This window comes from Gopherus evgoodei, chromosome 4 (assembly GCF_007399415.2).
Source record: "Gopherus evgoodei ecotype Sinaloan lineage chromosome 4, rGopEvg1_v1.p, whole genome shotgun sequence".
Classification (NCBI taxonomy): domain Eukaryota; kingdom Metazoa; phylum Chordata; order Testudines; family Testudinidae; genus Gopherus; species Gopherus evgoodei.
Genome location: NC_044325.1, coordinates 105,187,304 through 105,212,447, shown reverse-complemented (window position 1 = coordinate 105,212,447; position 25,144 = coordinate 105,187,304). Strand labels below are relative to the sequence as shown.

The 25,144-nt window shown below is 41.6% G+C and overlaps 1 protein-coding gene across 5 annotated transcripts in view; it reads left to right on the top strand.

Annotated features, from left to right (window-relative positions):
- Positions 1 to 25,144, top strand: part of TUB (TUB bipartite transcription factor) — a 296,542-nt gene that overhangs the window by 161,982 nt on the left and 109,416 nt on the right. The window contains exon 1 of one of the 5 annotated variants that reach the window (XM_030560443.1): positions 24,590 to 24,870. The exons of the other annotated variants lie outside the window; for them this stretch is intronic. Coding sequence (XP_030416303.1) covers positions 24,833 to 24,870 — 38 coding nt within the window. The 5' untranslated portion in view covers positions 24,590 to 24,832. Of the gene's footprint in view, positions 1 to 24,589; positions 24,871 to 25,144 lie in introns of those variants that run through there. 5 annotated transcript variants of the gene reach the window in all.

The following is a 25,144-nucleotide window of genomic DNA, read 5'->3' as shown; positions in this document are numbered from 1 at the left end:
TCCACTACCTCTGTCTGGGTCTCTGGTAACACAGACAGGGTGTCTGTGGACGGTTCAGGAACAGGAATGGGTCTGGAAGCTTGCCTGGTTTGGCTACGGGTAACCATTCCCACTCTCTTGGCCCGCCTCACCTGGTTGGCCAAGTCTTCCCCCAGTAGCATGGGGATAGGATAATTGTCATAGACTGCAAAAGTCCACATTCCTGACCAGCCTTTGTACTGGACAGGCAGTTGAGCTGTAGGCAAGTCTACAGCTTGCGACATGAAGGGGTAAATTGTAACTTTGGCCTTTGGGTTGATGAATTTGGGGTCAACGAAGGATTGGTGGATAGCTGACACTTGTGCCCCCGTGTCTCTCCACGCAGTAACCTTCTTTCCGCCCACTCTCAAATTTTCCCTTCGCTCCAAGGGTATTTGAGAGGCATCTGGGCCTGGGGATCTTTGGTGTGATGGTGGTGTAATGAATTGCACTCGCATGGTGTTCTTGGGACAGTTGGCCTTGATATGTCCCAGTTCATTACACTTAAAGCATCTTCCATCTGATGGGTCACTGGGCCGAGGTGAGTTACAGGAGACTGGTGAGGTGGAAGGGTAGGGTGTCTGTGGCTTTACTTGGGTGGTATGTGGGGTCTTTGGCTGTCCTCGGTTGTAGGGTTTATGGTCTGTGTGCCCCCTGGGGTATTCGTTCCCCTTGACAGTAGCTTTCTTGCTTTCTGCCAGTTCCATCCATTTGGCTCCAATCTCCCCCGCCTCAGCGAGATCTTTGGGTTTTCCATCTTGTATGTACCGTGTGATGTCTTCAGGAACACCATCCAAGAACTGCTCCATTTGTATGAGGAGGTGCAGTTCTTCCAAGGTTTGAACGTTGTTTCCTGTTATCCAGGCCTCATAGTTTTTTGCAATGTAGTAGGCGTGTTTGGGAAATGACACCTCTGGTTTCCACTTTTGGGTTCTGAAGCGCCGACGGGCATGATCTGGGGTTATCCCCATTCTGTATCTGGCCTTGGTTTGAAAAAGTTTATAGTCATTCATTTGCTGCTTAGGCATTTCGGCTGCCACCTCTGCTAAAGGTCCACTGAGCTGTGGCCTCAATTCTACCATGTACTGGTCTTCAGGGATGCTGTACCCAAGACAGGCTCTTTCAAAATTTTCCAAGAAGGCCTCGGTGTCATCCCCTGCCTTGTAGGTGGGAAATTTCCTGTGCTGTGGAGCAATAATTGGCGCCGGGTTGTTAGGGTTGGCTGGAGTCTGTTGCTTAGCCTTTTCTAATTCCATGGCCTGTTGGTGGGCTTCCCTCTGGAGTTCTATCTGTCTTCTGTGGGCTGCTTCGTCTTCTGCTTGTTTCCTTCGGTGGGCCACCTCTTCTTCTTCTAGTTTTCTTTTGTGTGCTACCTCTTTGATTTGTTCTTCTCTTTCTTTCATCTCCATTTGTCGCCTGTGTTCAGCTTCCTTGAATTGCCCTTCGGCCTTAATTTTTGCCTTAGAAGTCATGATTCCTGTTTTCTTGTGTTGGGGTGCCCTCCGGTGTTTATCCTCTGAACTGCAGGTTCTCTGTTGCCTCCTGAAGTCTGCCTAGCAACAGTGCCTTTAGCTAATCTTCAATGTTAAGTAAACCTGAAAAACCACTTTATTTGCATATATATAGTGCTGGTAATGACTCTCAATGGGAGTGCTATTGTGTGACAAAAGACTCTTAATAGTACCTTAATGATTTCTTGCTTAAGATGCAAACTACAAACTGCCAGAGAGAGCAGAAAAAAAAATTCTCTCTGGTTCCCTTTTAAAACCAACTGTTTCTCTCTGCTAAAAAGCCCTTAGCAGAGAAAAGAAAAATATAATATTCCTACTGGCTTCTGGATTCTGTCTATATCCCAACCGCTGCTACACCATGTCATAACCTTAGTCCCAGATTTGGACCTTAGCGTCCAAAATATGGGGGTTAGCATGAAAACCTCCAAGCTTAGTTACCAGCTTGGACCTGGTACTTGCTGCCACCACCCAAAAAATTAGAGTGTTTTGGGGCACTCTGGTCCCCCTGAAAAACCTTCCCTGGGGACCCCAAGACCCAAATCCCTTGAGTCTCACAACAAAGGGAAATAATCCTTTTTCCCTTCCCCCTTCCAGGTGCTCCTGGAGAGATACACAGACACAAGCTCTGTGAATCCAAACAGAGTGACTCCCCCTCTCCGTTTCCAGTCCTGGGAACAAAAGCACTTTCCTCTTCACCCAGAGGGAATGCAAAATCAGGCTAGCAAATCCAACACACACACAGATTTCCCCCTGATTTCTTCCTCCCACCAATTCCCTGGTGAGTACAGACTCAATTTCCCTGAAGTAAAGAAAAACTCCAACAGGTCTTAAAAGAAAGCTTTATATAAAAAGAAAGAAAAATACATACAAATGGTCTCTCTGTATTAAGGTGACAAAATACAGGGTCGATTGCTTAAAAGATTATTGAATAAACAGCCTTATTCAAAAAGAATACAAATCAAAGCACTCCAGCACTTATATTCATGCAAATACCAAAGAAAAGAAACCATAGAACTTACTATCTGATCTCTTTGTCCTTACACTTAGAAACAGAAGATTAGAAAACAGAACTACTTCTCCAAAGCTCAGAGAAAGCAGGCAGCCAGAAAACAAAGACTCAGACACAAACTTCCCTCCACCCAGAGTTGAAAAAAATCCGGTTTCCTGATTGGTCCTCTGGTCAGGTGCTTCAGGTGGAAGAGACATTAACCCTTAGCTATCTGTTTATGACAAGGCCACCAAATGAAATTAATGAGCAGCAGATTTAAAACAAATAAAAGGAAGTTCTTCACACAGCGCACAGTTAACTTGTGTAACTCCTTGCCTGAGGAGGCTGTGAAGTCTAGGACTATAACAGGGTTTAAAAGAACTGGATACATTCATGGAGGTTAAGTCCATAAATGGCTATTAGCCAGGATGGGTAAGGAATGGTGTCCCTAGTCTCTGTTTGTCAGAGGGTGGAGATGAATGGCAGGAGAGAGATCACTTGATCATTACCAGTTAGGTTCACTCCCTCTGGGGCACCTGGCATTGGTCACTGTCGGTAGACAGGATGCTGGGCTGGATGGACCTTTGGTCTGACCCAGTACGACCATTCTTATGTTCTTTGGAGCTCATGTGCTCATTTTATTTAATTGTCTCAAGGTAAATGGCACTGTTATTGCTTATTTCATTATTTGATTCTGTCAATGTGCTAGGTGCTGTACAAACCCAGGAGGGCATGATTCTGCCCTGAAGAACATAATTGAAAAAAACTCCAAACCACAACCACAAAACAAATAGTGACTAGGGGACAGGGAACAGCACACAAATAATATGAGGAGGGGGTAATAGGCCATCAGCAGCCATACACAGCTGGAACTGTTATGCTACTTTGCTGTGGTCTTGAGCCTGGCCTTCACTCCCACAGGTGATTAACCCCTGGATTAGGATTCAGGAGGGAAAACACTTCCCATGAACACAATTCTACCTCTGAGGATATGAGAATGAACCACATGTGACAGATGTTTGTCATATCTCTCAATGTAGTACTAAAGGTGCTCTGGCACTACAGTGCTGTGGGCAGTATAAGACCCTTAAAAGAATAGAATAGACTAAGATGCTGCTAGTTAGTTATGTCAACTTTGAACATCTTGCACAGATCACTGGTTGGTAGGATCCACTTATTTAATAGCAGATTCTAAAATTGTTACAGCAAACCATAGATTCTTTGGTCTTAAAACTCTAAGAATGGAATAGTGAGCGATGACCATTACCAATTTTCTGAAACACCTGACTCCTGATATAAAGAATATAAAAGCTAAGCATATGTTCAGCTGCTGGTACCAGCTGTTACGTTCATTACAGTAATTACTATTATTAGTACTGTTAATATTTCTCACGCAAATTTACAAGACAAACCAAATGAAAACAGTAAATCTGCTCCATCTGCAAATGTTTGGGCTCATACAAGTCAGAGCATGAAGTGTCATTGACGTGTGGGAGTTCTGTGTGCAGAGGACCTTACAGGATTGATGCCATAAAAATAGTTAATTCTTAGTATTTTAACAGGTAAGTAATTTAATAGTATGATCACATAAGAGTAACTTTTCTTATTTGAAGAATGTGTAGATCTTCAAATTTACATGGGCGTGCAGGCAACTGGTTTAGGATCTGATAATCTATTCTCACAAAGACTTAAAACCAGCCAAATTTGAAATACCCATACCTATAGAAGCAGGAAACTTCCTGGGCTGATTCACTCCCCCACCCTAGTGTAACTTACAGCAGCCTCGGGGCTGCTGTAAATTGCATCTGGGTGCAATGACTCCCAAAACTCAGCTTTTGGCAAGGGATTGCCAAAGCATAGCAGCACTCTGGGCATTCCCCCATCCCAGTTTTCCACAACACAGTCACTATATTAAGTCTTGGATGGGGGTGACAAAGTGCTGGCTAGGTCAGTGCTCCATCACCCAACATTTTCTTACACCAAAACAACCTTATTCTGGACCAGGATCTGACTTCTTGCTCTGGTTTCCTCATTTGTTTGGGATCTGTTAATTGTCTTCTATTTCAGTGCTGTTGAATCAAGGCATTTCAGCTCAGAAATGCCAAACACTATTCACACCAAGTGGTTGGAAATAATGTTTTAATTTCATTTTTTTCTTTTATACAGAACCATTAGTGTGGAAGATGCTGCTAATTTAAAACACTCTTATTCATCAGTCTGATTTATACCATAGTTAAGCAGGGACCACTTAATTCTTGCGGTTCATCCCAGAAGAAAAAATTGAAGTACTGGAGAATGTTGCTATAAGTGTAATTTGTGGCCTGATCCATTTTCACTCGCTATGAAAAAGAATTATTCAACACAAATTATATTGGTGGTGCAAGTAAATTGGTAATCAGGAAATGACCCGATATCATGTAACGGCTGTTGTTTCCAATGCAGGAGCCATGTTACCACTATATAGTTACCATGAAATAACATATATTATGTCATAGTAACTAAAGACTTGATTCCATATTAAACATGCTGCATATGCTTAACTTTAGGCTTGTGAGTAGTCTCTATGAAGTCAATTGACTATTTATGTGCTCGTGTGAGCTCCATAGTTGATCACTCTCATGATTTTATTGTGAGTCTCATGATATTTGGTGTTTATCTTAAAGCCCCAGCCGTCATGGGATTGTGAGAACTGCATCTTTCACTTACCAGAAAAATGTTGAGCATGTCTGAAAAGTTCAAAAATTTGAATCCTAAAGAGAAACAACAAGATCCTTAAATTTATTATTTTAAAAATTCTCATGGTTTTTAAATGTTTTTTTTTTTTTTTGGGGGGGGGGGACTGACAATTTTTGAACTCAGGTGGCAGGGAGGGTGTGTGAAAACTTGCTTCATATTAGCAGAATTGCCTTGGGCTCCCATGAAGGAGAAGTTTCATTGAACCCTTTTCCTTGTAAAGAGCCTCAAAAATGTAACCCAGTGTCGCCTGATTGCTAAAGCTAATAGAATCAAGCAGCTGGGTGCCACTTCTGCAGTATGAGGCTGCTGGGACAGTTAAAGACTCTCTCGCCTCTGTCAAAGTTAGACTCAGGACTCAGTTTGTCAGACCACTCTGTTTTATTAGCACAGCGCTCTGCTAATAACACCCAGATAATGTGAGCACCATGCAAGACACAAACTATCTTATTTATACAAATAAAAGGGCGAGCACTTAACAATATAACAAAGGAAGCAGAATCTGATAAGTTTACCTGGGCTAGGCATGCATATTTTATTTTCTTACTAACTATTACCGATTTTCTGTTAATGTTTTGCCATTAGCACCCTTGTTTATGCCTAATGTTTCTTTTCCTGGCACCTATATTTCAACATTTCTTATTTCTGCTTAAAGGTACATACACATTTCTTTAATTCATTTTTATTTTTACAATATAATTCATTCTACTTTCACACATCCCACACATATTATTTTTCTGTAAATTTATATAAAATTCAGGGTGTGTCCCAAAGAATTATCTTACAAACCTTCCTCGAAATCCTTCGGCTGGTTTTGTGGATAGCAGCAGGATAATGAAGAGAAATCAGTTATGTCTGAGATGAGGCATGGTAAAAGAAAAAGTAGGCTACAGATTCACTCAGATATGCTAAGTGTCGTTCTGCCTGTTAACATTTTTAGGCTCTGTGAGGCTGGAACTGAGCTGGTTGCTGGCTACTCAAGTAGCTGCCACCCTGGAAGTGCAGCTGCTACCAGGAGAACTTCCCTCCTGTACCTGCCTCCAGGGCCTCTCCAAGGTGCACCGCGAAGTCTGCCACAATGTCATAGGCAGGGGGTAAGCTGCTGTTGCACTGAGCGGGAGTCCTGCACCCACTTTTCTACTTACCCTATTTTCCACTTTCTGGCTGGCTACAAACAGTATGGCGTCTAAAGAGCAGGTACGAGAGGATTGCCTGGATTCTACATTCCCCTCACCATCTAGAGGTAAAATGTCATCCCCCAGACCCCTCACATCAGCTAGAGGAAACTAACACACACACTCACACCTCAGCCACCCACCAACCACTAGTTATCAGGGATGTCCAGCCTAGCTTAAGAGGGTTCTCAGTCCATGACCAGAGGGGACCTGTTTCCCAGCTGACTAGTCACCCCTCACCAGATACAGATAAACACTATCACTAATGCCAGCAGAGGCCTTAGGAAAGTTCTGCTGTATTGGGAACAGCTTCTTGGATGACCCACCATTAAGGGCTGGAGAGGGAGACGAGTGGATTGAGAGGTAGGGTGCCCTGGGTAGAGGGCAAGCATACACCTCTACCTCAATATAACGTGGCCCGATATAATATGAATTCGGATATATGCGGTAAAGCAGTGCTCCAGGGGGGAGGAGCTGCGCACTCTGGTGGATCAAAGCAAGTTTGATATAACACAGTTTCACCTATAACACGGTAAGATTTTCTGGCTCCTGAGGACAGTATTATATCGAGGTAGAGGTGTATTTGGATTTAAATGAGGAGGAAGATGGTGGTAGTTATGGGTTTTTCAGAGATGTAGATAGATTTGAATTGATGGATTTTGTGAGAAACAGAAGGCAAAATTAAAACTGATGGATTTTGAGGGGGAGAGTTTCACTGGGAAATGTCATATAAGAAGCTGACTGAAGCAGATGAGTTTGAGGGAGCCCTTTTTTAAATTTTAGCAGTCCACCATTGCTATCACACCCATCATGTTCTATGATAATTTACATGGTACCCCAGAAAGAATAAGCCAGACCTTCAGCTCATGTCAATCTGCATCATTCCCTTGAAACCAATGAAGTTATGCTCATATACATGTACTAAGGAGTTAGGCCCCGAATTTGTAAGTGTTTGATTTATTGCTTTTGTTATTATGTATGATGATAATATTCCTGCTCCTACAGATTTGCAATATACATTTTAAGTAATATAGAAGATGTTGAAAAATTATTTTTTTCAGATACTAAAATGAGCTTGGTCCCCAAGAAAAACAAGTGCACAACATCACATCGCTAATGCAATCAGTAATATCGAGGAAGTCTTGTTGTCATGCTATTAGCTCCTAATATTATAACTCCACCAGCAAAAACATAATATGAAGTTTTATAGTACAACAACAAATTCTATCTTATTTCCAAATTGCTTATCTCTTATGTGAGAACATCCATAACTATATATTTATTGGGGTGTACTATCAGTTCTCCGTTAAACTCTGTGCAATATGACCTGCAGGACACTAAATTAATCTATTTGTCTGTAAAATTATATGCAAGGAACCTGTTAACTGCCTTTGTTTCACTCTATCATTACATTTTCATCTAATTTCTTCCTGCAGCTTTTTGTCTGAATTAGGAATGTAGGGCCTCCTCCTGAGATCTGCTCCACTTCAACAATGTAAAGTAGCCAGAGTGCCTCTGTTAGGAATTTTCACTGGTGTCGGACCCACTTGGCAGAGAGGCAGAAGCATAGGAGCTGTTCTCACAGCATTCCTGAGGGAAGAAGGATGGTAGCTGGTTTGCTGTTATGCTCTGGCAATCTGTGGTTGGTCAATGGCCTTTGGGGCCAGAGCCAACAGGGCATAATTTATAGCCTGGATGAGCCAGTCCCCTAGCTATTCCAGATTGGGCAGCTACAAATAACTGAAAGTCCTAAAATTATGAGTGAAATTCTCTCTGTAAATTTTGGGGTACACAAGTTTTCACATGTAAGGCTTAGGATGCACACACAAAAAAGCATTGATGTAAGCAGATCAGACTGCTACATACAATAAGGGAGGGCTGCCTAACTATTCATCCAAATGCAGCATGCAGCTCACAAATCCACATCTTTGTATGCCCAAAATCTCAGACACAGAATTTTGCATCTGCAGTGTTAAAGGTGACTTTTGAAAATTTTGCCTTTTAAATATAAATTAGAATTGTACAAGGGGGGAATTAAATTATAATTTTTTCCTTTAATTTTGACTATTTTTTAAACAGATACAATAAGCTTGACTTTAGCTAGCAATTGCCCTGGCTGATTTTCAGAAAAATTTAGTCCCTGAAATGATTGCTTCAAGACTGATACAACTGCTGTTTCTTAAGATACTGCTGAACCATCTTTAACTTCTAAATGTCTCTATAAAATAAGCATGGGCTTCATCCAGGAAATAAGCTCCTGCTTCATATTTCCATAAAAATCTTTAAGCAGCTTTAGTTAGCGAGAAGGGTGGTTCTACCAGACCAGCATTCAATTATTTGGCTTTGAGCTTTTGTTCTGTTATTAGATGCTTTGCTGCCATATAGCAGTTACACTCCTTTTTTGATTTGAGATTAAAAAGGCTTTGGCCTCTCCATTCATCTCTACACTTCCTAATCTGTCTGCCTTCCCCTCTTAAATGAATCAATAAATAAAACAGCCTTGGCATGGAACATCGCCTCCGCCTGTGCAGAAAGCAAGAAGGAGTTAAGCTTCTATTGCTCTCTCTCACCCAAGCACACTGTGGAAGGCCCTTTTGCAGAAGGACCACAGTGGGTTTTGGATGTGGGATGAGAAGGGGTGAAGGAACAGGACCAAACACTATGCCACCATCCCTCAGAGCTAGATTTCCTAGTGGAATTACTGTGGAATGTTTTAATTGCCTTCCTTTCCTTCTCTTCCCCCTCTCCAGTTACTTTGTAGATGTGCAGGAGGACTCTGAGAATGACAGGCATGTTGCCATAGGGGAGCAGTATTCAGAAACAGAAAGACAACATCCACACAAAATAGTTCATGCCACTGCAGTTCTGGTAGGTCCCTTTCTTTGGGTGCCCTAGAACCCATGGTGTTAAGCCTGACCTAGTTTTTCTTCCTTCCCAGGGGCTTCTTTAAAGGAAATTATTTCCCCCCTCACCATGTTTCGTACCATTCAGAATACATTTCATCCATTACAAAGGTATGCCACTGACCTTTCTTTGGAAGAAGCCAGACCTCGGAGATTGGGGAACAATATTGCTTCTAAATGCCTTTTATATGGCATAACGGGGGCATTACTATTTCTACAAGCTATGTTGGTTAGTAGTAAAATAGATTTTCAACTCATGTAAAAATTGAATTCTCCATCCTCACATTGTCTTTATTATTTGAAGTATATTCTATAATTTATAAGCACTGCTCTGGCTAATACATGTAGCCAGTTTTCCCCAGAGGAATTTACAGCATGTATGTCACCATAAACAAAGGAAGAATGGATGCCTGTTACTCAAATACAATTTATGCACTAACTTGTCTTCAGCTCAAAATGCTCAGCAGGTATTAATTGAATCTAGCTGGGCTTCTTAAAGCAGATGCTGGCTCTGACATTTTTCACAAAGAACTTGTCACATCCAGGATAACTGATGAGCTGCAGATTTACTGGTAAATTGGCAGTGAGGCAACCTCCTAACCATCCTTTTGAGGGTATCCTTGCAACCATCAGCTTATTTCTGCCTCCTTAGGCTACATCTATGCTGCAAGGTTGGGAGTGTGATTCCTAGCTTGCATACGCATACTTGGTTTAACTCTCCTTTGAGTTATTATGCTAAAAATAGTAATGTAACTGTGGTAGTATGAGCAGTGGTGGCAGTGACCACCAGGGTCCAAGCAGATGTGTACTCAGGCAGCCAGTCCATGCCACCGCTGCCTGTGCTACCACAGCTACACTACTATTTTTATTGCACTAGCTCAGAGGAGAGCTAGCATGAGTGTGTCTAAGTGAGCTGAGAATCATGCCCTTACCTTGTAGTTTAGATGTACCCTAGCTAAATAACAGTAAGTTGTTTTCCCATTCTCCCTTCTCAAGGCTTGATGCAAAACCCATTTGAACTTACAATCTAAATAGACAAAGCAGACAAATATTGGGAGGGGAAACAGAGGCACAAAGCTGGTGCAGTGACTTGCCTACCATCACCCAGCAGGCCAGTGGTGGTAATAGAATTCAACTCTCCTGAGTTCCAGACTAGTGGTCTACATACTAGCCCATGCTGTCTCCCTGTTTGCCTCCTTATTTGGCGTTGTGCTTAGATATTTCAAATTATTTTGGTTCCTAGTTTTTTTCCCCTTTGTTTGTAATCTTATTTTTTTAAAGAATTTTTTTATTTTTTAAAAAATGAGGGGGTTGGATGACTATAGGTCAGAATGTGAGACAAAAAATTTTGTGAACCTTTTCAGCGGGGAAAAAAATCTCTGGCTTTCATTGCAGAATGTTGAAACTTGAAAATTTTCAGCAAGCTCTGTTCACGTGCTTGGCAATAGGATACAGTCCCATCTCCCTTTGTGTCTGCTTGGAATTCAGCTCAGGTCAGTAGTGAGTGAAAATCACTTTGATCTGATGACTGTTAAGTGGCCAGTATTAACTGAGTGCATAGTCCCCACCTAGTTTTAAGTGAACATGTATCCATATCACAGAAGCTGTCATTATTATTGGCACTACTTTTCAATTTCAGCATTGGTAGTGTAGAGGCAACAAACTACTGAGCATAAAGAAAAGACAAAATTTTCCCTCCAAAGGGTGGTCAAATAGGGCTGTGATGGACTGCACAGTGGAAAGGTGATTATAGTGATTTTTGCATGGCTGCTGACTTATTTCTTCTGTGGACAGTGAACTTCACTCACTAAGGATGTCAATCTGGCATCTAGAACAGCATGTTTTTGAAAATATATTTTTTTTAATGGAAGAGAATCTTTTTTTCCTAATTAATGGTTAAATCAGAGGGATCGTTATCAAATGCTTAGTAAAAAGAGATGATATATGCTGGCCCTTCAGAATTTTTGAGAATTCATCAGCAAATTCCTTAAGGCAGACAGAATTAGCATATTTCCTGAATCTGATTTTTTTTTAATTAAATCTTAACAAGAAAATTTGGTACTTGTGCCATGTTCTCCTAGTTTGAATAAATGTGTCGTGAGACTTTCTAGCATGATCACATTTTCCTTTCTCAAATACTTTCATGTTAGGTTAGCTGCAGGCAAAATGTGCATTAATCTGTTGACTTGTTCTAAGGACTTGTTTTAGAAATGTCTATTTCTCCCTAGGGTTTCCTTCCATAGTGTAGTTTATATCGGAGCCACAGATTGCCCAGAGTTCACTGATCCAAAAATGTAATACATTTAGATACGACTAGGATGCTGTATACAAACTGGTTCATTTAAAAATGAAAAAAAAATCAAACTATTCACCTTACATTTAATAGTTAAAACCCATGACTCAATACTATAAACTCTGCAAGAACAGAACTGCCAGTGGCTGGAGTGCTTTCGGGAGCTAGCTCTCAGTGAAATGATAACTTAGCACTACATTTCTTTTTCTATAAACACAGACTGACTTGAAATCAAATTTTCCATTTCAGAAAATTATGCAGTATTTGTTTTCTTACAGATTTCATTAATCTACTTTATAGTAGACGTGTTGTGTAATATGAGATCGGACCAGATTCAGTGCCGTTAAGGAGTGAGAAGCTGGCAAACACAGAAACACATATCTTCATTTTCTGATGTTATTTCACGTATGACTTATCGTTGGGTACTTCATTAATGACTTCCTTCTAATTATAATAAAATATATCAATGGCTTGTATAGCCCATGTTCACCCTTGGAATATACATTATTCTCGGTGCTTTCTGAGTCTTTATATTTATTGTGGGTTTTATTCAGCTTGCTGATATAAATGGTTTTATGGGTAGTTCCTTTAACTGTCTTTAGATTATCCATTAACTCCAACCTTGCCTTCTTGATTTCAGTCTCCCTTTCTCACTTTTCCCCCTCATCTCTGTCACCCACTTCCCCTTCACATCAATTTACCTATTATCTTTTTGTGTACTTTTTCCATGTCTCAAATATTGATTGTGTTCTTAACATCTTTCTGTCTCTTTCCATATCTCTATGGCTTCATTTCCTTTTGTGAGTCTCTTTTTGTTTGGAGTACGAAGACAAGCCTTATTGCTATACATATCTGCTGTGAGTTACATGCTGAGTTCAACAATATCAGTAGGTCTCAGTGCTGGTGTCCCAGCAGTCTTGGCTGTTACACTGCAATATAGTGTCATTTGCTAACAGGTTGCTCGAACCACAACTGTATTTTACAGAGCACAGCAGTTAAAACAATGGAAAAGTTTGTCTCCACCTTTATATTATAATAAGGAGAGTACAGACAAGGTCTGATAACTGTAAGCACTGGAATGGGGTACTGGTCAGCAGTTACTGTAGAGGAGGCAGGATTTGAAAAAAACAAACTTGATTCTCGGTGGTTTTGTAAAACAGAATGAGGAATTGGTGAGGCAGGAGAGTAGGCCATCTCCAGGTACAGCAACAAAGTACTGGCATGTGGCAGATTTCCACTTTTTATTTTATTATTATGTTCACTATGTATGGTCTAAACATGTCAATACTTCTTGACTTCAGTGGGCCTGATCCCAAGCCCATTGAAATCACCAGCAGTCTTTCCATTAACTTCAGCAGGCTTTAGAGCAGGCTTTTAGTAAATGTCACTAAATCTGAATTTTTTTCCCCTAATCCCTGCTCACATCCCAAAGCAAGATTCCTTTTCTCCTGTCCATTTCCCTCCCCATCGCAACTTTTCTCCCCTCAGGTTTCTTCTTGGCTTATCTTATCAGCCAAAGAGGACTGAAGATGACTGCTTCCAGAGCTCATCTATGCCATCCCTGGGGAAGGGTTGGGGTGCTGCAGAGATCCCTGCCCGAGTTGAAGCATACATTTTTTTAGTAGCGTTAGCATATTATGTGTAATTCAATATGAAGCACTTTGACATCATTGTATGAAAGTAGCAGTTTTATAAGGAACTTTTCTAATGTGTACAGAGACATTGGTTGTGCCTCAGTTGTGTAAATCTTATCAGAATCTGACTTTACACTGTCACTCCAGAAGCATAAATCTTATGTGCAGGTCCATTGGGACAAGGATGTGTTAAATACATCTTCTGGTTTTGATTTTTCAGCGATAATTCATTGTGGGTGAATGTGGAGGTTTCCCTGACTCTGAAGCTCAGCTAATCACAGCTTGTTGCTAAATGGTCAGATAGTAGCTGACCCTGCACAAGAGTTGGAGACAATGCAAGGAGCCTACATGTACAGCTTTGTAGTTTGAACAGTAGGTGTCAGATGTATACTTAGAACATGAACATGTACTTAGTACATAACTAGCTTTACAACTCTACAGAGGTGGTTGGGTGGGGCAAATTCTGTTTCCTTACTCACAGGCACCAAACTGTAGTTACTCATGTGAGTAGGGTGAGAAGGATTTGGCCTAGAAAGAAGGGGACTTGTAGTGGAGAAGGAGTTTGGGAAATGTCTGAGAGTCAAAGAAGAGGTGCCGAATCAGACCTGGAAGAGAAGGACTCCTAGGAAACCTTGCAGTACTCTAGGAGAAGCTTGATGGGGCCTGAAGAGGACATAAGATGCCAGAGGAGGAGATAACAAAATTCACTTAAGACAGCTTTCTGCATGAAAATTGATACAGGCACAGATTCGGAGCAGTCCTTTTATTAAATATAATTCTTTTATTAAATGTACAGGATATGATATATAGAAACTCAAAACATTTGATTTCTTTTTCTTCATTATCTTTTTCTATTTTAGAGCTGCATGAGAGATGTTGCTTTTACTTTATCTCCCGTTATGCAAAAAGTGAAAATCTTCTGTTTGAAAAACTCAACTTTTGAAAGCCGAAATCTCATTTTAATGCATCCTTTGTGGCTTTTCCAGTGCTGTTCGGGTCTGAATACATGCTTTGCTTAGTAATTAATTGTTATTTAAGTACTTGCAATTTTATGTCTAAAGGGGAAATTTTAAAAGCTTAGCTTCCTATGTGTGTGCCAAGAAAGATATTTTGCAACAATAATCTAGCTAACTTTTTATGGAAGACTAAACAAGACTGCTTTGATATTTTTTTCTTACAGAAAGTCTAGTTGAAACATTGAAAAAACTTGAAGGGAAAACTTGCTTGTTACCATATTAATAGCTGAATTTTTGGCAATTCACTAGGGATGCTCTCACCTCTCTATTAGTTTTGATCTATGTGCCTGTGTGCAGTTCTAAGGATTGCTGTGCAGCAGGCAATGGCCTGGGAACGCACTCCCCTCTGAGTCAGTACTGACCTTACTACCCCAGTGCAGTGCTAGGGGGAGTCAATCTTTTACAGTTAGTTAGTCAAAAAACCCAACTCCTACCTATGGATGAATGAATGAAGACTGAAGTGAACTGCAAAGCAAAAAAAATAAAAATAAAAATAAAGGCCTTTACTAGTCTTCTGTGATAGATAATAATGAGATTAATGTTTTCAATTAGCATTGTGATAACTCCCTCTGGTTCCCCTCCAAGGTCTCTGAGCAGCTGCAGAAAAACCCAGCCAATAGCTTGGGTGGAGTACTGGACACATGTTATTGGGAGCGGGTAGCCAGCCATGTGAACAGCACCTTATGCTGTGGATTTAGGGTACCCCAGTGATCTACAAGTATGGGACAGCTAGACACTTCTTAAATCCATGTCTCCCAGAACCCCTTCCCCTTGAACGGGACTATCCAAAGGAAACTCCACAAAGCTAACCATGTGGACTTTTCCAGCTTCCCTGGAGCTCTCCTTTGGAAGCTGGGGTGGTCTGGATCAGTCACTGTTAACTCTTTTGTGTAATTAGAAGTGGATGAGAAAACCATTCCCATCCACTGCAAATCTTTAAGACACCCTCTGCAGAATAGCCAATAGCCTGGTGCTTTGGGCACTCGCCTGAGATGTGGGAGTCCCAGGATTAAATCCCTCTTGTCCCTGATTTAGAGCAGGGACTTGAACCTGTCTCTACCACATCCCAGGTGAGTGCCCTAAGCACCAGGCTATTGACTATTCTGGGGTGGGTCTCTCTCTCCTTGAGCAGAAACCCTATCCTGGACCTGAGAATTTTTTCCTGATGAAAGCTTAGTCAAAACTTCATACATTCTTGCAAAATGTTTCAGTTTAGACAGATCGGCATTTTCTAATTAACATTTTGTCAACAAATTCCCAACCGGCTCTAGTGATAACGTGGTAAACCATGGGTCAAACCATCTTATAACATTTTTTTTAAAAAAAAAGTCTTTTAACAGACTGAATACTGTAGATCCTGGCACTGATAGCATTTGTGTTTAACTCTCTTGCCTTGTCTATCAAGCCAAAACCTTAGTCATATTGAGAGAGTGATTCTACAGAACTATGTAATTTTTACCAGTAAAATGAAACCAATAGAACTAATAACTCTTGCAAGAACACATAATCAGCTAGCTGTTAAAGTTTAATTTATTCTGTCTCTATAGTTTAAATAATCAATTACATTAGGCTACAACTTGGAGAAATACAGAGTAAATAATATGCTCTGTTTGACCTCTTTTACTGGCAAAGGTAAAGTGCTAAGGCAGTGTTTGTCATGCTGAACTCCCCATGCTTTTGCACCCACGATAGGCAGATATGTATTAGTTCAATAATTTTAATGCATAATTTACTGATCTGAATAGTTACAGATATTGTAAATGAGCAGATTTGGCATTCCATTTAATGGTATGCATAAGTGATTAATCAACTCACTAGTGAGATTAGCAATAGAGTGAATACATTTTCCTTGGCGTTTTAGCAAAAGGTTGGTCGAGATGGGAGAAACGATGGTCTATGAGTTTAGTGGACAGGGGACTGGACTGGGACTCAGGAGGCCAGGATTTAGTTCCCATTTTAACCACAGACTTCCTATGTGACTGTGGACAAATCACTTCATCTACTCCATGCCTCACTTCCTCATCTGTGAAATGGAGATGATATTTTCCCACATCAAAGAGGTGATGGGAGGATAAAATACATCCGTGATTGTAAGGCACTCAGATAGCACGGTGATGAGGGCTGTGTAGAAGGCTCTGTATTGTGAGGAGATTATCAAAGCAATAATTTAATTGCTCTTTCACTTCGCCCAGTCTCTTAATTCATACATTTCCAACCAAAATAGCAAACAAAAGGAATAGCAAAAATGACAAGATATTTCTCAATCTTAACTGTCATCTAAAGACACTGAAGACTGAGAGCTAATGTACTATATATCCCTGGTTATAAAAAGCTCAAATCATTCTAAATCCACTCCCCTGATTTTCTAGTTACTTGTGTCTCCAGCGTGAGCACAGCTGAACTGATGTAATTTCTTTTCTTGTACATGGAACTCAGTCTCATTTTTAATATGATTGCAACTATATGTTGAAGGGTTCCAGGATAAGTACATCTTGCAACATCTTCAGTTTATTTGTGTCTAAAGAAGCAGACCTCTTTCGCTAATCATGTTCACTGGGAGAAGAAATATAAAGGGCATAAAATGAGGTCATTATATTGATGTTCCAAGCTAACATTTACAGCAACACATTTTCAGTTCCACCTATTAGTTCTGCAGGGAGCACGTCAATGCTGAGGTTCATTTTTATGTGAGGCTAACAGCTTTTAAAAGCACATGGTTATAATTGGGTTTGAAAAATCTGTGGATTTGAAACCTCTTTGGGAGAAATAAACTTGTACAGAATTATCTTCTGGTTTCAAGAGCTTGTCTATTTTTTTAAATTTATTTTTGAAAGGTACAATTTTGTTTTGAATACCTGTATTTGATTTTTAAAACAAATGTATAACTGTGTCTCAAGCAGGATGGCCAATTGCATGCAAACATATAGATGTTGGGAACACAACAGTCACTTGAAGAAAATTCAGTAAGTAAGCATCAGAACAAGTAGAGGAGTGTAAGAAGTCAAAACTGTCAATGTAAAAACCCACTTTGTCCCTCTAATATCCTGGGACCAACCACAACATTGCATAAATAATATAAAACTTGGTTAATTTAGAAGGTTCAATGGCCAGAACAAACCTTTTTAAAATAGAAGCTATGGAAAACTTTAGGAAGAACGGTATATGATTGGTTCAATTTTGTTTTTAAGTAATGTATTAGTGGAGAATTCATCTATGCGAACCATTAATCAAACAATTAATTAAATGGAGGTTGAAGGCAAATCCATCTGATGATCTTGCTAGTTCACTATTCCAGCATATTACTGATGGATATCTGAGCTTTTCAGCCTCACAATAAAGAAATAGCAATGTACTCATTGGCATGATGATAGATGAAATAAAGGCAAAGAAAAGTGACCCTCTGCATCTGTCCAGAAAAGCTCAGCCAAGTAAAAATTGCAATAAATCTTTTCAGACAGAGTTATGTCCCTCCCCAGAGTTTCATCTCCAAGTTATTCACCTTCACTACATGCTTTTTGTTTCATAATAGAAAACTGAAATGTCACAAATGCTGGATTTTCATATTATTAGCAAAAGAGGCAGAAAGATATAAACTTGGACTGTCTCCTTTCATCAGTCTTTGAGCAGAAAGAGGGAATTTGGCCTAAATGTTTTGAGGACTCATCCAAAGCCCACCACAGTCAGTGGAAATCGTTCTATCAAGTCTGGTTCAGACTGAGGTTTTATGGTGAAATTACCACTCAGAGCTTTGATTTTTGCAGGATTTATATGAAAATCTTCTTTGTCGTTGATCCATTAAATTTCACCTTGTCATATGAAATCACATATACTTTGCATGAGTTCATTATCAAAAAGACTCTCTCAAGTGCATTCAAAACCAGTTCCAGCTTACTTCAAAAAGTTTGTGAACCTTGTGAGGAACTTGCTCTGGGTTTGTAACTCTGAAATCAGGTGAGTTTTACTTAGGTTAGGATGTCACTGTGAATGTTTGGCGTAGCTCTACTTCATCTGAAAACTTGGCTATGAGGGATTTCACACTGGAAAATCTTACACAAATCTATTTGCATTTATACCAGTGCAAATCAACTCTATTTCTCTGCATTTAGGATTTTAAACAGGAAAGCACACAAAGCTGTTCTAATACCACTGGGCTCCAATTCTATCTTCATTCAGCTTTATTACAGAAAATAGTTGCATAGACACAAAAATGTTTAAATGCTCATGCCGAGTCTGTTTTATTTCTGCTACAGTATGATTTTAAATAATGCTTAAAAATGCCATTCTCCCAGCCTAGAAACAAGAAAGAAGCAGGTGGCTCTAGTAAGATGGAAGAAGAATAAACAAGAGTATGAATGGAATAAAAAATCTGCCAAAAATATTTATATCCTGCACACTGATTTCCAAATTGGTACAGATATTTCATATCTGTTTCAAGGATTAAAACAGCAGACTGAGGTTTCATATTTCAGTTTTGGACGCTCTCTATCCTGATTGCCGGAAGGGTTTTTGTATCAAATTCAGATGTTTTCAACTGTTAGGTAAAGCTGTGTTGTATTATTCATCATCTCAATCACAAAATATATTTGCAGGACTGTTATAAACAGATAGCTAAGGGTTAATGTTCTTTTACCTGGAAAGGAGTAACCTGAAACACCTGACCAGAGGACCAATCAGGAAACAAGACTTTTTCAAATCTGGGTGGAGGGAAGTTTGTGTGTGAGCCATTTGTTCTGGTCTTCTGCCTGTACTCTCTTGGCTATGGGAAGGATTTTTCTGTCTTCTGTTTTCAAGTTGTGAGTACAAAGATCATAAAACAATAGGGATTATTGTTTTTTTTTCTTTTGTATTTACATGTGTGTAGTTGCTGGAGTGTTTTGAATTGTGTTCTTTTGAATAAGGCTGTTTATTCATATTTCTTTTAAGCAATTGACCCTGTATTTGTTACCTTAATATAGAGAGACCATTTTTATGTATTTTTCTTTCTTTTTACATAAAGCTTTCTTTTTAAGACCTGTTGGAGTTTTTCTTTAGTGGGGAACTCCAGGGAATTGAGTCTGTAGCTCAACAGGGACTTGGTGGGAGGAAGAAGTCAGGAGGAAATCTGTGTGTGTTAGATTTACTAGCCTGACTTTGCATTCCCTCTGGGTGAAGAGGGAAGTGCTTGTGTTTCCAGGACTGGAAATAGGAGAGGGTGGAGTCCCTCTGTTTAGATTCACGGAGCTTGCTTCTGTGTATCTCTCCAGGAACACAGGGAGGGAACACCTGGAGGGGGGAAGGGAAATGGTTTATTCCCCTTTGTTGTGAGACTCAAGGAATTTGGGTCTTGGGGTCCCCAGGGAAGGTTTTTTGGGGGACCAGAGTGCCCCAAAACACTCTAATTTTTTGGGTGGTGGCAGCTTTACCAGGTCCAAGCTGGTAACTAAGCTTGGAGGTTTTCATGCTAACACCCATATTTTGGACGCTAAGGTCCAAATCTGGGAATATGTTATGACAAGGACAGCTACCTTACATGGAGGATAAACTAGGAATAATTGCTGAAGTAACAAATCTATATGTAAAGAGACAGTGTTAACTACAACATTGGCTTCCAACAGTAGTATAATAATACAGTGTTGTGTATATACATCACTTAATCTTTTAAAAATTCTCTTCTTCATCTAACGGAAGTAAGTCTTGCCTCTCAGCTTGGTAACTAAAACTAATTCAGCGTGAAAACTAAATAGCTTTTGATGGATGCAGTTCTCTTTACAGTTAGCCTTAGCAGCCAGCTATCATGTTGGCTTACAGATATTCCTGCCTTATTACATACAAGAGTTACTTGTTATGTACAAGCGCTTTGTCCTGTTTTGTATAGTAACTGTCAGGAAACTGACCACTTCAAGGATCCAAGTCCAGGCTGAGCAGCTAAAAATTGACAGCAGGTTAAATGAATGCTTACACATTTGCAGGGCCATCCTGAGGTCTCTTCTACAATAAGGGTACCACCTTGACCCTCCATGAGCTTCCCAATGAGGACTGTCCTTTTCACCCTCAGAGTCAGATCTTAGTGAAGTATGATAGCTCAGCTGCACTGCCTCTGATGCAGACAACTATTGACCCAGAATGATGACTGGGATCCATACTTCTGCTCACCTCACCTGTCTCAGAGGTGAGTACCAGACTGTGGCAGAATATTGAGGGTGGGAAGGAACACAAAAATTGGACCGTAAGTGTGGCATAAAGAGTGTGAGGAGAAGCTAAGTGAGTGACAGATAGGGAAGGGGAGGACAGGGGAGCAGAGGAAAAAAAGGTAAAAGAAAAAAAATCCCTAAAGCATAGAAAACGCAAGAGTAAGGAATGAGAATCCTTTTCCTTCCCCTCTCTTTACTTTATGCACATCTTTCTGAGCTCACGCTGAAACCGTAACCTACAAACTCCTACTCTCCCAAGGCAAATGTCCCAGTTTTTCACCTTAAAAATCTAATTACCCTTTACGCTTTTTATTTTTAAATATAAACACTCTCTCAGGCTATTAAACTATGGTAAACACTTTCACCAATTCAAACAGTTCAAATGTTCAGCGTGATCTTTTTGATGTTTGTGTATGAATTCATCTAGAAGACATTTGTACTTAGGGCTTTTTGACAGTATATGTTCTATTGATATCTCAAATCCTGATAACATTTGCCTCTGAAGGACTCAAGAATTTCTTCATCAGTGGTGGTTTTTGCTATGTTCTGCAATGGGCACAGTTAAAAATACCGACCCAAACCATTTACTACTATGCAAGTGTGCAGGTATTTCTGCAGCCTATTCTTTTAAATTAAATAAAGATTTTTCTAGTGGTGATGAACATGTGGTTTGTAACTCATAGGAACTGCCATACAGGATTGGACCTGAGTGTTCTGTGACCAACACTGTTCAGCACCAGGAGCTTCAGAGGAAGGTGTAAAAACCCTGCAGTAGTCAGATGTGGGATAATTTGTCCCGCCATTAGGTCCTGATCTCTAATAGAGATTAATTTAAAGCCTGAATCATCAGAGTTAATATTCCTTCAAAAATCTGTGACAATTCATTATGATAATCCTCGCTATATAAATGCCCACTGCCATTTTAAATCTTGCTAAATTCTTGGTCTCCACAGCATTCCGTGGCAGTAAGTTCCACAGTCTAGTTATGTTGTGTGTGAAAAAGTATAACCTTTTATCAGTTTTCAATTTGCCATCTTTTAATTTCATTGATTGTCTCCTTGTTCTTGTGTTTATAAAAAAAGAGAACAGAATAGAACAGAAGCTCTTACCTTATAATATTATATAAACTGGTATAAAGATGGTAGAAGCTTCTGTTTTCTTTTTTAAAAAAAATATATATATACACATACACTTTTGATCATGTCCCCTCTTATTCATATGAGAGTTTTTCCATGCCCTTAATGATTCTTATTGCCTTTCTCTGAATGAACCATCTCTAATTTTACAGCATCTTTTTTGAGATGGTGACCATGCCTCCCAACTGCAAAGGATTTATGAGCAACATGATCATACCATAATGCACAGGGACTGCTTGAAGATTTTTTTTGGGGGGGGGAAGGGGTTAACAAGCTGGCTCTTCATAACTGTGCTCCTCCCTACATGTCCACTCTTGTCTTTTATCTTTTTATCCTTTCCTCCTGACCAATGCTGCCAGCCATGACTCCATGTTGCTCTTATCTTTATGCTCTTTATCTTTATCTTTCTTCCACAATGGTTGTTTGCAGGGAACCTCCTCCCTGAATGATCCATAAGGATTCTTTTCCATCTTCCAATTCCTCCTCCTCCAGATACACTGCTACCATAATGCCTACAAGAAAATATGAAATTAACAGTTCTAGGCAGATGATATTTAAAGAAAATAGAGTATTTTTGTCCCTCTCCTCCATCCTTCATTAGATCCTGCTCTCCCCTCTGATTGTGAATTCTTATTAGGCTTATGATGTGTTTAGACAGGGCCTAGCTGATTGTCAGGGCTTCCACACCACAATCAAAGCATAATTCTTCGAATAATTCATTTAAGATGTGCATGCTCTCAGTCTCTTACTGCCGAAGAAGTAGAGCCCAGCTTTTTGTCCTGGGGTCAGTATATACTTGCCTGTATTTAGAAGAGCTTTCCCAAGGACAATTGCCCAAATAAACTGTGGTTCTGAGATGGCTGCTACATCCCCAGCCACTGGAGAATTGTTGGCATTCTGTTGAGATTTAGGGCTTGTATAATACCTTACAAATTAACTACTTTGTTGTTGTTACTCCTCTCAAAAGTAGGTGGTGGTATCAGATGCGGAAACTGAGGCACAGAGAAGTGAAAGCCAAATTTGAGTGTATAAAGTTAGGTACCTAAATCCATATTTAGGCATCTAACTATACGAGGCTTCATTTTATTTTTCACTGAGGCTGAGCACCTGCAACTCCTCTTGAAGTAAATTAGAGTTGTGGGTCCTTTGCACCACTGGACTTAAGTGTGTAAAGTTTGAAACCTTGCCTTGTGGGACTTGATAAAGACTGCAAAAGGAGTCTGTGTCAGCCTAGGGTTCCACTTCTTTTACAGCAAGATGCTAGGGCAGCAATACTTGTATTGCTTGTGTTCTATTAGCACTCTACAGTGCAAGTTAAGGTGTGACTGTAGTTAGCACAGGTAACAGTGGCAGTGCAGACTTGGAGGCATAGGCTTCAGATAGTGCTAACAACCAGAATCAAGCCCCCAATGAGCCTGGATCCATACTCTGGTTACTAGCCTATGACACTCTATCTACACTGCTGCTATTGTGTTAATAAATGGAAACAGAACAGGTTACACATATAAAATGCTATCCTAGGTCTACACTTATCAAGGTTCAATAAAGATGATTTTCTCCCAAGGATTCAGTCTTTCTCACAGAGCTACTGGTTTTCGGATCTAATAGTCATGAATGTCTCACACCATTCTTTTTTGTCTTCTACTTCTGTCTCCAGAGTTCATTATCTTTGCCCCTATCCAGGATAACCACCAGTGGTTCAATGTTTGGTATCTTCCCATCCTGTTTACTGCGTATGCAGATCTGGCTTACAATGCATAATTTATGTCTGCCTTAACACAGACTTTTTAGGAACATGCTTCTAGTACATGTACGTAACTCTTTACATGGTAGCAATAAATACATCTTGTGAGGATTATGAGAATCTGTATGACACAGGCTTTTATTAGATACCTTGCATGATATTCTTTATGGATACATCCTAGGAAAGTAATGTGTTAGCTGCAGTGAGCTTGTCAGGCATGATAGGAGTTGCTGACATAGAATGGTGAACCTTTTGCCAGCTGCATCAATGGGTCTCTGTGTCACAACACTCCTTTATCTGTATAAGTTGGCATGGGGCTTCCCAAAAGTCAAGGGGCACTTAAATTCCCAGGCTCTCAAAGGAGAGCCTCAAGTGGCTGTGAAAGGACTTTGATCTTTAGGAAAAATTAGTGACAAGCTTTCAGTCCTACCTAGTGACTGGTTTGCACTAGCTAACTTTTCAGTAAGATCTCCGCAAAGAAAAGGGCTAGATGCATTAAAAAAGGTGCGTTTCCCCGTTGGCTTTCTCTGTTTCTCCAGTTTATGGGAGGCCCGGACTACAGATTTTTGCAGGCCCCCAAAGGCCGCCGGTGAGAGCAAGGCGTTGAGCCTGCCAACATCAAAGCCGTGGCTACCTCTAATGCGGCAGCTGCCATAACAAGATTAGACTGCACCTGTCGGCCAGCTTCAGTCCCTGCATGCAAACCTCTGGCCGCAAACCCTGTGTGTGTGGGGGGGTCCATGGCCCCCCTCTCGGAAAACACCCAGCAACCTCTTCGCTCTGTCACTCTCCCGCCCCGGTACCTCCATTCCCTCTGCTCCCCAACTTTCCTCCATCTCCCCCAATCGTCCCCCGGCCTCAGCCTCCCCCAGCTGGGCGCAGGGCTGCGGCTCCGCTTCCCGCTTGCTCCTGGGCAGCAGCCTCTGCCCCTGCGGTGCCCCTGCGGACGGGAGCCCGCCCATGCCTACAGCAGCGGCCCGCGGTGACAGGGCGCGTCTCATCGCTGGCCGCGGGGATTGGTCGGCGGCAGAGCCGGGCTGCCCGTGCACTGACCCAGCGCGCGGCTCCTCCTTCTCCTCCGTGCCGCGGCCGCGGGCAGAGGGGAGCGGGCGGCAGGCGGGGTTACAACGAGGGCAGGCGGGCTGGCTGCGCGGCGCTGCCCCCTCCCCCTCTCCGGGCTGGGCGGCGAGAGCTCCCCCCTCCTGCGGCCGCCAGCGCCGCTGCTGCCAGCCGGGGCCAGGAGAGAGAAGAGCGGGGCAGAGCCGCCGGTTGCTGGCTCTGTGCTGCCCGCCCCGGCGCTCGGAGCCCGCCCCGCGGGGATGCCGGTGCTGGGATTGCTGCTGGGATAACCCCCGCTGCCCTCCTCCGCCTGCTGCTGCTGCTGCCCGGTCCGGACGGAGGATGCTGCCCGGGGCGCGGGGGACTCTGACCAGGGGACCAGCGGCGGCGTCCTGTCCTCCGGCTCCGAGCGCTCGTGCTGCCCCTGGAGCAGCCGCCTCCCCCGGGGAGCGATGACTTCAAAGCACCAGGCGGACTGGATCCCGTACAGGTAGGGAAGGCGCCTCCCGCCCTGCAGGCTGGTCCTGGTTCCTCGCAGGGAGCAAGGGCAGCCCGGGCACGACGGAGTGTGGGGTGGGCGGCTCGCCCTCAGCGCCTGCAAAGTTTTTAGGGAGGGAGTAACGGGGGGGGGGGCAGCGCGCTAGGTCGGTGTTTTGTTTTTGCTCCTGCTCCAGTTTGGGGCTGGGCGCGCCCCTCTGTATGGGGAAGGGCTCCCAGGACGGAGGGATGGTGGTGGTCCTGAGCTGTGTTATTTATTTGGAGGC